The sequence below is a fragment of the Catharus ustulatus genome, chromosome 22, assembly GCF_009819885.2.
Source record: "Catharus ustulatus isolate bCatUst1 chromosome 22, bCatUst1.pri.v2, whole genome shotgun sequence".
In the NCBI taxonomy this organism is placed as follows: domain Eukaryota; kingdom Metazoa; phylum Chordata; class Aves; order Passeriformes; family Turdidae; genus Catharus; species Catharus ustulatus.
Genome location: NC_046242.1, coordinates 7,198,749 through 7,211,000, shown reverse-complemented (window position 1 = coordinate 7,211,000; position 12,252 = coordinate 7,198,749). Strand labels below are relative to the sequence as shown.

General features: G+C 51.7%; 1 protein-coding gene across 1 annotated transcript; it reads left to right on the top strand.

Moving 5' to 3' along the window:
• The first annotated feature begins 311 nt into the window (after positions 1-311).
• On the top strand, positions 312-11,547 carry P2RX1 (purinergic receptor P2X 1). Its single transcript, XM_033078372.1, has 13 exons — positions 312-448; positions 3,785-3,932; positions 4,313-4,384; positions 4,823-4,892; positions 5,355-5,451; positions 5,693-5,773; positions 6,971-7,112; positions 8,252-8,382; positions 8,989-9,079; positions 9,744-9,809; positions 10,428-10,520; positions 11,034-11,081; positions 11,400-11,547. The coding sequence occupies exons 1-12, from the start codon at positions 312-314 to the stop codon at positions 11,076-11,078; spliced, it is 1,173 nt and encodes a 390-aa protein (XP_032934263.1). The 3' UTR covers positions 11,079-11,081; positions 11,400-11,547.
• The last annotated feature ends 705 nt before the right edge of the window (positions 11,548-12,252 follow it).

Here is a 12,252-nt window from a genome sequence, read left to right as displayed (position 1 = left end):
ACAGGCAGATGGCTTCGTCCTGGTGGCATGTGGGCTTGGCAGCAGGGTGGCCCTGCACCCTCCCACACCCTGTCCCACCCCCAGACCATGTAGGGCACCCGCTGCTCCCAGCCCAGAGCTTATAGGAAGAGGAAGCCTCATCCTTGCGCAGAGGAGGAAACCCGACAGCCCAGATGTGCACAGAGCCACGCCGATAGCATTCTTATTTCTTTTTTTTCCTCTGCAAACAGAGGAGCTACCGGAGCAGCGGGCACAGCCCAGCCCAGGGCGCAGTGAGGAGCCGGAGGCTGCAGCACTGCCCTGGAGCAGCCATGGGGCAGAAGTGCATGGACAGGGTGTCCTCCTTCCTCTTCGAGTATGACACCCCTCGCATGGTGCTGGTGAGGAACAAGAAGGTGGGACTGACCTTCCGGCTGATCCAGCTCATCGTCCTGGCGTACATCATCGGGTAAGGCTGCCAGCACCTGCCTTCTCCACAACTGATGCTTTGCCACTGGGATAAAAAGCAATGGAGAGAGAGGGGCTTCTGTATCCCCCATACCCCAGTGCAGGGGGGTAACTGCTAATGGTTTCACATCCCTCTGGCTGTGGCTGCTCCCATGCAGCCCAGTGTGCCACCCTGGCTCTTTCAGGTGGCTGCTTGGTCCCCATAGCTCCCCAGAAGCTACTGCATGTGTGGGCTGGAGGCTCATCCCTGCCCAGCCCTGCTCCGCACACCGGGGCCCCGTCTTCTCACTGAAGGGAATCCAAATCCTGCTCCAGCTGCTGGACGGTGGCCTGAGAATCTGTTGTTATTTTTATTTTCATTTATATTAAATAAGAGGCATCTGGGGCCAGTGCAGTGATTTGTGAGACCCAAGCGGCTCAAGACAGGGCCATAAATCTCCCTGTTCACCGCTCTGACGCTGCGGCCGAGACGCAGCTTGGCTCCAAAATTCCTGGTCTTATTTGCTTCTGGGAGGCAGCTCCAAGAACCAACGCAGTGCAAGGGCAACTGCTTAAAAAAGGCAGCAAGTGGAGCAGGCAGGATCAGAACAGGATGAGGATGTGTGTCCTCAGGTGCCCTGGGGCTGCTGCTCCTGTACAGTTACTCAGCCCCTGTCCCCTCAGTGTGGGATGATGTGATGGGATGTGATGGTTGGTAAGGCTTTGCTGTGGCCCCATGGCTGCTGTGGGCTCAGCCCCAGAGAAGACCAGCACCCTTTCATGGGGAAGGGCCCCAGCACAGGATGCTTGAAAGGAAAGGGGGTGTCTGGCCATGAATTGGAAAATCTGGGAATTTTTGGGGTGCAGAGTGTCTCATGCAAAGGAAAGGCAGTGGCTCCCAAGACTCAGTACAAGCAAATTGCTGTGGGGAGCAGAGGTGCCCATCCCTCCTTTTAGCACAGACTCCCTGGAAAGGGTAAAAACCTTCCCAGTGGATCAGTGTGGGGCACCCACCTTGGTCCCACCCTGCTCATCAGCACTTTGGCTACCAAGGGTAATCCTCATGCAAAACAGCAGCTGAGGTCTAAAGGATGCTCTGCTGCAAAGAGTTTTGCACTGGTGTTACTGGGAGCAGCTTTGTTTTTCCTAAGGACTGGGCCTGTGAAGTCCCAGGGCTCCAGTCCCAAATGCGGCTGGGGGCAGCTGCTCCTGTGGATGGGGAACTGGCACAGATGGTTGTGCAGAGCAGCTAAGGAAATGTGGCTTAAGCAACTTGGCTAAATCGAGAGAGGCAACCAGGAGGGAGCAGGAAGAGAACCAGTCAGGCTGACAGCCAGAGGGGAGGAATCTGGCATGGGGTTGCTGTAATTTCCAAGGTTTTCCTGGTTTGTTGGGACCAGGCTCCTCTAGCAAGAGGGTGCCAATTATTGCAGCTGCCCACAGCCCCAGCAGCCCCTAACATCTTCTCACTGCTGACAGCACTGCCCCCAGTTCCCTTCCCACAGCACTGCCCCCGGTTCCCTTCCCACAGCACTGCCCTCAATTCACTGCCCTCACCAAGCCACGATGCCTGAGATTTTCTGTCCTTTGAAAGCAAATTGGGCAGCCAGATGTGTATTTATTTCCCATTGTCCCAGCTATGTGTATTTATTTACCATTGTCCCAGCTATGTGTATTTATTTATCATTGTCCCAGCTTTTGTCCCCCCTTCATAGCAGGCATGGGATGCTCATGGAAATGTGTGCCTATGCATGATTCTGCTAGAAGGAGGTAGTGCCATCAGTGCACACAAGAGAGACACTATGTCACCTCTGAGGAGCAGTTCTTTCCTCTGATAGCTGTGATAAGGTGGTATCGCTGCTGGCCAGGCGTTTTCCGGGTTTCACTTTCTGAAATCTTGCATGCAAAGCGGCTTCAGGCTGAGCCACAGGATGAGGCCAGCAAGGGAAGAGGGCTCTGCCACATCAGGGAGTGACACCAGTGGACTTTTACAACCTGGGCAGGACTTGCTGCAGCATTTACAGCCTCATGGGAAGTGGTTTTCTTTGCCATGACCTTGGCTTTGCGGCAGGGGAGGTGGGGTTGCCCTGCCCTACGTGCCCATAGTCAGCTCTTCCAGAGGGGCACAAGGTCAGCAGCAGAGTCTGTGCTGGAGGCTGATCTAGGGGAACATTCTGCCCCTGCAGAACCTCCTGCAGCCCGAGGGCATCGGGGGAAATGCCCACTGTAACCACTGTAACCCAGTATGGTCTCTGCCTTGGAGGGGGATGTTGGAGCTGGGTGCCCCAGCCGGGGTGGCAGCAGTGCTGAATTTCTGCTCCCATCCCCAGGCAGTGGAGCAGATGCCACCCCTGAGATCCCCTTGCCCTCAGCCCTAGGATGCTGGTGTGGCTGTGAGCTAGCTAGCTCCCTCTCCGAGATGTCCCCACAAGGTCCAGCACCAAACAGAAAACCTCCAGACAGCACCTGGGGTTCCCCCTTTTCCCCTCTGCCCATCAGCAGGTGTCAGAGGTGAGGTTGACACACCAGGCTGGTGTAATGGGCTGTCCCTGCTGTCTCTGTCTCAGCCAGTAGGATTGATGCCTGTAGCAGTGGGGAGAAAATCCAGATCACTCCTTTTTTAGTGCCGAGAATGCGCCGCGCTGCCGGGAGCGCTACCCGAAATGGTTGCTTGCCCATGTTTATCGTCTCCCTGAGTCAGAGTTAATCCAGCGGCAGCTTGTTTATGCTGTAGGTTAAATAGTGTCAGGAGCCTTCCCTAATGACTGTGTGATGGGATGGGAAAGGCAGGCAGAGCCCTGTTCTGGCCACAGCAGTGTCCCTAACCCTGCTCCTGCAGCCCTCTTGCACGCAGGGCCATGGCTCCACATGCCCTTTGCTGGATGGGGAACAGTGGCTCTGGATGTGAGTTGTTTCCAGACTCAGTTCTGTGTTGGCCTTGAAGGCATTGAGCTTTGGAGAGTTCCTCTGCAGTGTCTCAGGAGATCAAGAGTGTCTGGGTAGGTCATGAGACCAGCAAGCTGCAAACCTGCCATAGGCTTTAACCCCAAATGACTGACTGCTACTGTGCTCCACCTGCCTTCACACACCCTCAGCCACAAAACGTGTCCCAGTCCCCAAAACACACCACCCTGGCATGAAAATCGGGTCCTGCAGCTACCACATGCCTCAGGCAAAGGGTAGGAAAGTTCAGCAACATGTCCTTCATCCAGTAGGAAGAAACTTGGCAAACGATTCTCCAGGTGAGATTTGGTAGAAAAAAACCCCCAAACCCCAGCCCACAGGTCTGTTCTGAGAATTGGGCCCCAATGGAGGAGTGCTGGTGGCCATGCTCACCCTGCCACCTTTCCCTGTCCAGGTGGGTGTTCCTCTACGAGAAGGGCTACCAGTCTCAGGACAGCATCGTCAGCTCGGTCTCTGTGAAGTTGAAAGGGCTGACGCTGACCAACGAGAGTGTTCTGGGTCCTCACATCTGGGATGTGGTGGACTATGTTTTCCCACCCCAGGTAAGGAGTTGGGATGGGTGGGTTAGGGATTTGCTTTGGTCCCAGTGGCTGCTTTTCCTCTGCTGGGGTGCAGACAGGCATGGGCTTTCCATGGGGCTAACCATGGCACGGTGTCCCTGTGGTGGAAAGGAGGTTGCTCCTGTCACAAACCTCTGCTCAGGTTCTCCCTGGGGAGCATTTGGTACTTGGGACCCTCTGTGGCTGAGGAGGCACATTTGAGGCTGCCTCCAAAAGGATCAAGGTGCCTCCAGTGCCTTTGGAGCAAGCAGGGTTCACTGCTGTCCCTGGGGCTGGTGGCACTGCAGGTCCCCACCCAGGGACAGGTTCCTCACAGAGGAGACTCTGTGCTGGCTGTGAGCTCCTTGGCTGTGTCTCCACAGGGGGACAACTCGTTCGTGGTGATGACCAACTTCATTGTCACTCCTGGACAGAAGCAAGGAACCTGCCCAGAGGTAAATGTATCAGCTTCCTTCAGTGGGCTCAGCTTCTGTAATTCAGGGGAACTGTGGAGGTGTCACTGGGAAAAGACTTTTTCTGACATTGGGAGTAAAAGCCAGAGCCTGGCCCCATATTGTTGTTCCTGTGTGCTATGTGAAGACTTTAATTCTGCTGAAAAACAGGCAGCATCCATTTAAGTTTACTTCCCTTTGAGATGATCAAACAGAGCAGACTTGAGGCTTAAATGAAAGCATTTGCCTGGAGTGAATAAATCGCCCCCTTTTTCCTGCTTTACCTGGAGAGCCTTGGTTGGGAAGCAGTGTATGGACAATGCTCTGGCTGCAGTTGAGCAGTGTATCCCTCAAGAAAAATGCTCTCTGTCGAGGCAGAAGGGACAGAGGGATGGAAGCTGCAGGGTGGAATGCTAAGAGGTGGCTGCTTTCTCCAAACAGCTGCCGGATGCCGGGCTGTGCACTCGGGACAGCGACTGCAGCAAAGGGAAATACAGCCGGCAGGGACAAGGTATGGCCCTGCTCTTCTGGTGAGACACTGAGAAAAGCTGCCTGGCTGGGCTGTCCCCTGCCTGGCTGGGCTGTCCCCTGCCTGGGGGGACCTGCTTTGGACAGGATTTAGGAAAAGCCTCTGACATGCTGGTTGAAGTTCTCACCTGGGCTGGTCCAACTCTGCACTTTCGAAAGATACCTGAGCTGCAGACAGCTCAGCCAACAAAAGGTTAATCAGGACTAAGCCATTTCCCCCAACTGTTGTCCTCTTATCAGCTGCTCCCCTGTACAGCATTGTACGAGAAACCTCTGCCCTGAGAGGCCACAATTAATTTCCTGTTGCAGAAGGGTGCCAAAGCCCTGAGCATTTTGTGTCTTGAATGCCCTTGGCAGAGCTGAAGCCCCAACCAGATCCCATCCATCCCAGCATGAGGCTGAGATTTCCCAGGATCCAGGGGTGTGAGCAGCTGTCTCCCCACAGGGCTCATGACTGGCAAGTGTGTACACTTCAACAGCACTGTGAAGACCTGTGAGATCTTTGGCTGGTGTCCTGTTGAAGTTGATTACCATGTTCCCAGGTAAGGAGTGATGTTGTTGCCCTTTCCCACTCCAGCTGCACTTGGTGTGGGGCAGACCAAGTTGGGGCTCTATGGGACAGCCAGGACAGCCTGCATTGTGAAAGACCAGAAAGGGAAAGGATGAGACCAGCTGTTTTCTCGGTCTGCTTGTCTCAGTTTGGGTGAATTTTCACCAAATGGGGCTTTCTGTAGAGCCTGGAGATCTAAGTAATGGACACATGTCTACACTTGTGTTTTTCAGCCCTGCCCTGCTGTCAGAAGCAGAGAAGTTCACCCTGTTCATCAAGAACAGCATCACCTTCCCCAAGTTCAAGGTGTCCAGGTGAGGAGAGGTTTGGGGGGATGGCTCCTGGTCCGTTCCTCCAGCTGTGTCCCTCAGAGGAAACCATGGCTTTAGCTGATGGGTGTAACTGGGTGCTTGGTACAGAGGATTGCACACCTCGTCAGGGATCCCAGGACTGCTCTAACTGCTGCACTGAACCCCCTTTTAGCTCATAGGAACTGAGACATTTCCCTCCCAAATCTGTCCCACCTCAGCTGGTAGCTGTAGTAACTGGAAAGATTGCTGGAATTAACCTCTCCTGAGTGACCCTCGCAAGTTGCACATGAAAATATAATTTTTCTGATTCTTAATTTTCTTCTCTGAAGACAAAATTAAAATACCACATGACCAGGATAAGTTTGGTGCCCCAGAGTCCCCCTTAACATCACAGATCCCATCTGTTTCAGCCAAGGGTGAGGTTGGCCCCTTCCTGGCAGCACTGGAGGAAATGCTGCTGGCTGAAGGCACACTCGTAAGAGGATTTGTGATGGCACTGACTATATATCTGATTTGGAACAAATTCACAGAAGCTATTTGTGCTGAAGACAGCTGATTCTTCTCTCTAATCTGATCTAAGAGAGGTTAACAGTCCTGGCAGCCAGCATGCTTGGCAAAGTCATAGGCTGACCTCACACTGTACCCCAGGAGGTGTTTGGGAGAGGGGAACCCCCCAGCTGCAAGGAGAGGTGCCCTGAGCCAGGGCAGGCTGGAAAGGACCCAGAGAGGGAGCAGGTCCTGGTGGTCAGGGTGGCCAGGCTGGCTGCTGTGGCAAGGGCTGTGCCAAACCCAGCTGGGCTGTGGGGAAACTTCCTGCCTTTAATCACTGCTGACAATTAACTGCTGAGCATCAGCGATGGGATCAGGTTGAGCAAGGCACAAGTCTTACAAAACCATAGGCTTCACAGACAGGATGTTTTTAGGCAAAAGAGCAGAATGGGGTGGAAGGCAAAAAGCTGCCCTTTCCTTTTAACCCTCGCTGTAGGAGACGGCAAACTCCAACTAAATGTAAAAGGTGTGGCATACACTCACAACCCATGAGGTGTCCCAGATAAGAATTGTTGGTGCTCAGAGCATTGCCTAGCAGAACCCATGGACAAGCTGGGAGAGCAACATGGACTGGGGAAGGGACTCAGAGGTTTTTTCCCACCCAAATTATCGCGTTACTGAGAATCTTTCTCACTCTCTTTTCATTCACAGGCGCAATTTGGTTGAGAGTGTTACCAAGCAGTACCTGAGGAAATGCACCTATCACAAAGTCACTGATTCCTTGTGTCCCGTGTTTGAACTGGGATACATAGTGAAGGAATCAGGTCAGAATTTCACCTTCCTGGCTGTTAAGGTACTTCAGTTTCAAATTATGTTCCTTGCTGTTGATGGGAGAGGGACACTGGCAGTGCAATCATCTCCCGCTCTCGAGATGATTTTCTGTTTTCTCAAGAATTCTTGAGAAAACAGAAGTGTCAGAATTATCTCATAAAGATTAAGAATCTCCTTGGACATGGCCTAATATTTACATTTTTCTTGGAAACTCTTGAGAAGATTTGACCCACTGGCAGTAAATCCCAGGGTTCAGCTTGTTTTAATTTGAGCAGTGAATAACTAGATCTGTGTGGCCAAATCCCATTTGAGCAAGCTAGGAAATCCCAGCTGGATGGTCAAATATTGGTCATTGCACAGTGCTAACTGCATTTTTTTCCCCAGGCTCCAAAAATGCATCTTTGCCTAGCACTCCTCAGGCTGGTGTGTGGGAGTATTTGCTATCTCTGCGCTGCAAAACCTTTATAACTTTGATATGCATAACTTTGATAACTTTGCCAGACATTGAATAAAATCAGAGGCTTGCATATATGAACATATATTGCATGGATTGGATCAGATGGCCCAGAGAAGTAATGCCTGCCCCACTCCTGGCCAGGTTGGACAGGACCTGGAGAAAACTGGTCTAGTGGAAGATGTCCCTGCCCATGGCAGGGTTTGGAACAAGATGGTCTTTACGGTCCCTTCCAACCCAAACTAAGATTCTGTATATTAAAGGAGAAAAATACAAGCCTCTGGGGCACAGCTATTTACAACCTGGAGTGAGCTCAGAAGGGAGGAGAGACTCCTGCATTTCCTGAGCAATCTCTTGGGCATCATCAGGCAAGGGAAGGCTGTCCCATGAGGACCAGAAAGCATCTGTGGTGAGCACTGTTTCTCAGGACCATGCCTTGACCACAGGATTCTGATCACAAACAAGAGGGCATGAATTTATTTGTGTGTCCAGCACTCAGGGCAGAAACAAGAGCCTCTGCAAGGGGTTATGTACACCCCACAAAGCCCAGGCTGCTCAGGAAGGCTGAGGCAGCAGTGGGGTCCATGCAGCTGGAGGGCCAGGGCACCTCATGGCATCGAGGTAGGACATGTCTGAGGAGGGAAAGCCTTTCTCTGTGAGAGCCAGGTCCGGGGAGGGGTAACCTGTGACTGCCCTCTTGGCTGCAGGGTGGAGTGGTGGGCATCACCATCGACTGGAACTGTGACCTGGACTGGCCCCTGCGGTACTGCAAACCCATCTACCAGTTCCATGGCCTCTACAATGATGACAGTAATGTTTCACCAGGCTTCAACTTCAGGTAAGGAAATACCTGATAATTCTCCAAGCCTAATTCAGAGGTGACAGCTTTCAGGTTCCCATTCAAGGGCTGTTAGAAGGACAGAGACTGTCCTTCAAAATACTCACCACCTTTGCAGGGCCAGACAGCAGTACCAGTGCTCTTCTAAACAGCATGAGAAAAGTGATAATACAGTCCTTGGCTTCAAAATTGCCCCATTTCCTTTCCATCTCCTCCCCATTGCAGGCTCTCCTGCTTGGCTGAACTTTTGGGAAGCCCCTTGAAAGACTGCAGATGGTGTAGGATCATCTCACGTGTTCTCATAGTCTCTATCCTCTGCTCTGTGTGACACTGTCACTAGTCCTTCACCAATATCTGCTGCACCCAGAACTTGGGGACATCAGATCAAACAGCAGGAGCTGGAACTCCAACCTGCAGGCAGGAAAACTGAGGCACAGAGAGGAGAGGTGCCAGCAGCACAGCTCCTTCAGGGGGTTTAAGGAGAAGTCAGGAGCAGGTCTGTGATAGCACATTCCCAGATCCTTGTCCAGGATCCTGATGCTGTAGGGTTGCAGGGGCTGTTAGGCACCCTGGCAGAGCATTTACAGTCACCATCCAATTGCACAGATATGCCAAATACTACAGAGAAGATGGGATGGAAAAGAGGACGCTCTACAAGGTGTTTGGGATCCGCCTGGACATTTTGGTGAATGGCAAGGTAAGGGTGGGTCCTCTGGATCCCTGGGACAGCAGTGCCATGTCCTTGGGAAGGTAACAGCTCTGTAACACAGAACCAGGGTCCTGTGGGATCAGGAAGACTAGTGTGAATGCTTTCCTTGGGTGCTGGCCTGCTCACAGGTACCCTTGGGAAGTACTGGGGAAGGGAAGAGAGGAGGAAAACATGTTTTATAGGTCACATCTTTCAGCTGCAGCTTGATCAGTGGTTTTGTCTAAAATATTTTGTGATGGAGCGTGGGGGACCTGTGGAAGCTCAAAACCTTTTACTGATATTTCCAAAAGCTGAACATTTGCATTTTTCTATTTTGTCTTTTTCTTCCCACTGGGAGAGAAGGTTTTCCTTATTGTGTTCCCATGGAGAATATTCAAAGTGTATACTTCTGTTTGGTTGCTTGGTTTTGGTTGAGCTTTTTATATTAAAAATCCAGGAAGAAAAGTAAGTTCAATTTATTTCAGCCTAGAATTAACCTACAATATTTTTCTGTTTGACCAGCTCTTTCCCAGCTCCTGTTTCTCTGTGTGCTGTGGTTGTGGTTTGGGCTGCTGTGAGACACTTTTGCCGAGCCCCACCTACAGCTAGAGCACCTTTTTTTTTCCCCTGGGCTGACTGTAACTTATCACCTATTTTCTCTGACTTTATCCAGGCAGGCAAATTTGACATCATCCCGACCATGACCACAATTGGCTCTGGAATTGGTATTTTTGGAGTGGTAAGTTCAGATATTTCCAGCCTCTATATGGAGACTCTCAAATTATTCTTCTTGCCTGTGACATCCGTGGGAAGTGTCCTTGAGCTGCAGTGGAATACTGGCTGCTACTGAGGGAATCAGAGGATGGGCAAAAGGGGGAAAGAGCTATCTACTGCCTAGATAGCTCAGGAAAATAGATTCCTGCTGGTCTCTGGCTGATGTGAATTCTGCCTTGCTGAGGAAGGGAAGGCTGACTCTTGGTATCCAGATAGTTTCAAGTTAGAGCTGGCATGGAGGGAGGGTGGGCAGGTGATTGGCAGTATTTCATGCAGGACAGAAAATGAGCATCCAATTTGGTAATGGTGATTAAAAACTTGATCATGGCTCAAAGGGTGTTGTGCTCTGCACTTACCTAAAGTGGAAACACTTTATTTCTGTTGACTTAAATCACCCACTATTGAACACAGCACACTTCACTTCTGTCCTAAATGGACATTTGGAGACTTCAGCAGCTGCCATATTGTGGGATGAAGCAGAAGTGACCCTAAATTGTGGGATAAACTGGGAAAAACTGGAAGTACACAGTGCTCCAGGTGAGCTTGGAGGGCAACTCCAAACCTAACTGCACTTTGATTTAAGGCCTCTGTCCTCTGTGACCTGCTCCTGCTGCATTTTCTCCATGGACGAGACTATTACAAGCAGAAGAAATTCAAATACGCAGAACCCGAGCCTGTAAGTAAGAGTGAGTGCCTGCCTGCAGAGGCTCTTGCGGGGGTGTGTGTGGATGTGTGCATGAGTAATGACTCTGTAACACAAACATCCACGCTGAGGGGCAACCAGGCGCCTTCCTGAGCCCTTGGGACTCTTGGAGACTGGGATCCATGAATCTTCTCTCCAAAATTACTGAGATGTTGTGTGTGACTCATTGTTAATAACTAACTTTATTCTCTGCCTTTAACCCCACATATTCCAATATCTGGTAACTTTTGCATTGCTTTAAGGGAAGCAGGGGCAGATCTGTGCTTTAGCAAAGTACAAAATGTCTCTTTTTGTGCTTTTTGAGAACATCTCCATGACCATGGAACGTTTCATGGCCTTTAAAAGGACACAAAACCAGTTCTCCTCAAATTCATCTGAAAATATGTGTATACACTGGGGGTTGTTGCTGCTCAGTCACATTTTCCCTGGCATTAGAAAGGAGCAGGTCTGTAAAATAATCCTTGTTTTCTCTCATTTAACCCCCAGTCAAAGTCACACAAGAAGGAAAAGGAGGCAGACAACACACAGTGAGAGGTGAGTGGTGTTTCCCCAGCCCTGCTAGCGTACATCTGGCAGGGATGAGGGCTGTGGGTCCTGGGGCTATCCCAAGGCCTTGGGAAGGTAAGAGGTTTTCAGGGAAGGCAGCAGGGCTCCAGGGAGGCTTGGAGGAGATCTGAGCTGTGGGCTGTAGTGCCTGACGTGGGGTCAGTGTTTCCCAGCACAAGCAATTGCATGAGGCAGCAGGGGATGCAGGATGTGGGACTGACATCACATCTTTGATGGCAGCATCTCTTGAAGAAGGGCACCGGGGGGCAAGACACCAGAAATCACTGTGCACCTCTCTCTCAGCAGAATCCACACTGACTGACAAACCTGCACCCCTCTTCCTCCTCCTCTTCTCTTAAAACTCGGTCACCATCCCATCACCTCCCTGGGCCAGCCCCAAGACCAGCAGGAGCAGCATCCAGCACCAGCCCATGGGAAGGTGGTGCCCTGCAGCCAGGGCGGGGGCTGGCTGGCCCAGCACACGGCCTCTATGGGACATGCCATGCTGCTGTGGATGGGTCAGACTAAGGGATCCTGGGGCCCTCTGCCAGCCCTGCTGCAGGGCACTGGGTGTGCTGCCTTTGCCCTTCAGAAGGGCTCGCACTGCACCCTGCCTGCTGTGCCAGGGCTGGGCCAGATCACTTGCACCTGAAGAGAGAACAGCTGCCTCTTCTGCCCCAGAAGCACCGCTGGACAGCTCCAAATTGAGAAGGGGAGGGAAGGAGAGCTGGCAGGAACCATGCCCAGCCCTTCAGCCTGGGAGAAGAATGGTTATTTTGTAAGGATGTATTTTATTAAAAAAAATAATAAACCTTTAGTTTTTCTACTACATTCCTTTGTGGTGCCCATGCTTACCCTGGAGCATGGTGTTTGCTGTGGTTTCTGGGGGGTTTATGTGTGCAAAGTAATTCCATCCCAGTGATGATTCCTTCAGAAGCTGCCCTCCCATGCAGGGCCCCTGGGCCTGCTGCCACAAGCAGGGGCTGTTATCAGAGTTGTCACTTGGGTTTCCTCCTCAGGCAGGCTGGCTGGCAGGGAGCACTGGCACAGTGCCGGCCATGGCAATCCACTGTGCTGTGCCTGCTCTGCCTGCACTGCCCATGCTGGTCAGTGTGAGCTGGTCAGTGTGAGCTGGTCAGTGTGAGCTGGTCAGAGAGAC

Bases quoted from the DNA above. Each gene is read 5' to 3' on its own strand.
- P2RX1 (XM_033078372.1), top strand. From the start codon at position 312: ATGGGGCAGAAGTGCATGGACAGGGTGTCCTCCTTCCTCTTCGAGTAT. The intron at 9,080-9,743 runs GTAAGGGTGGGT...GACTTTATCCAG, and splicing joins ACATTTTGGTGAATGGCAAG to GCAGGCAAATTTGACATCAT. The intron at 10,521-11,033 runs GTAAGTAAGAGT...TTTAACCCCCAG, and splicing joins AATACGCAGAACCCGAGCCT to TCAAAGTCACACAAGAAGGA.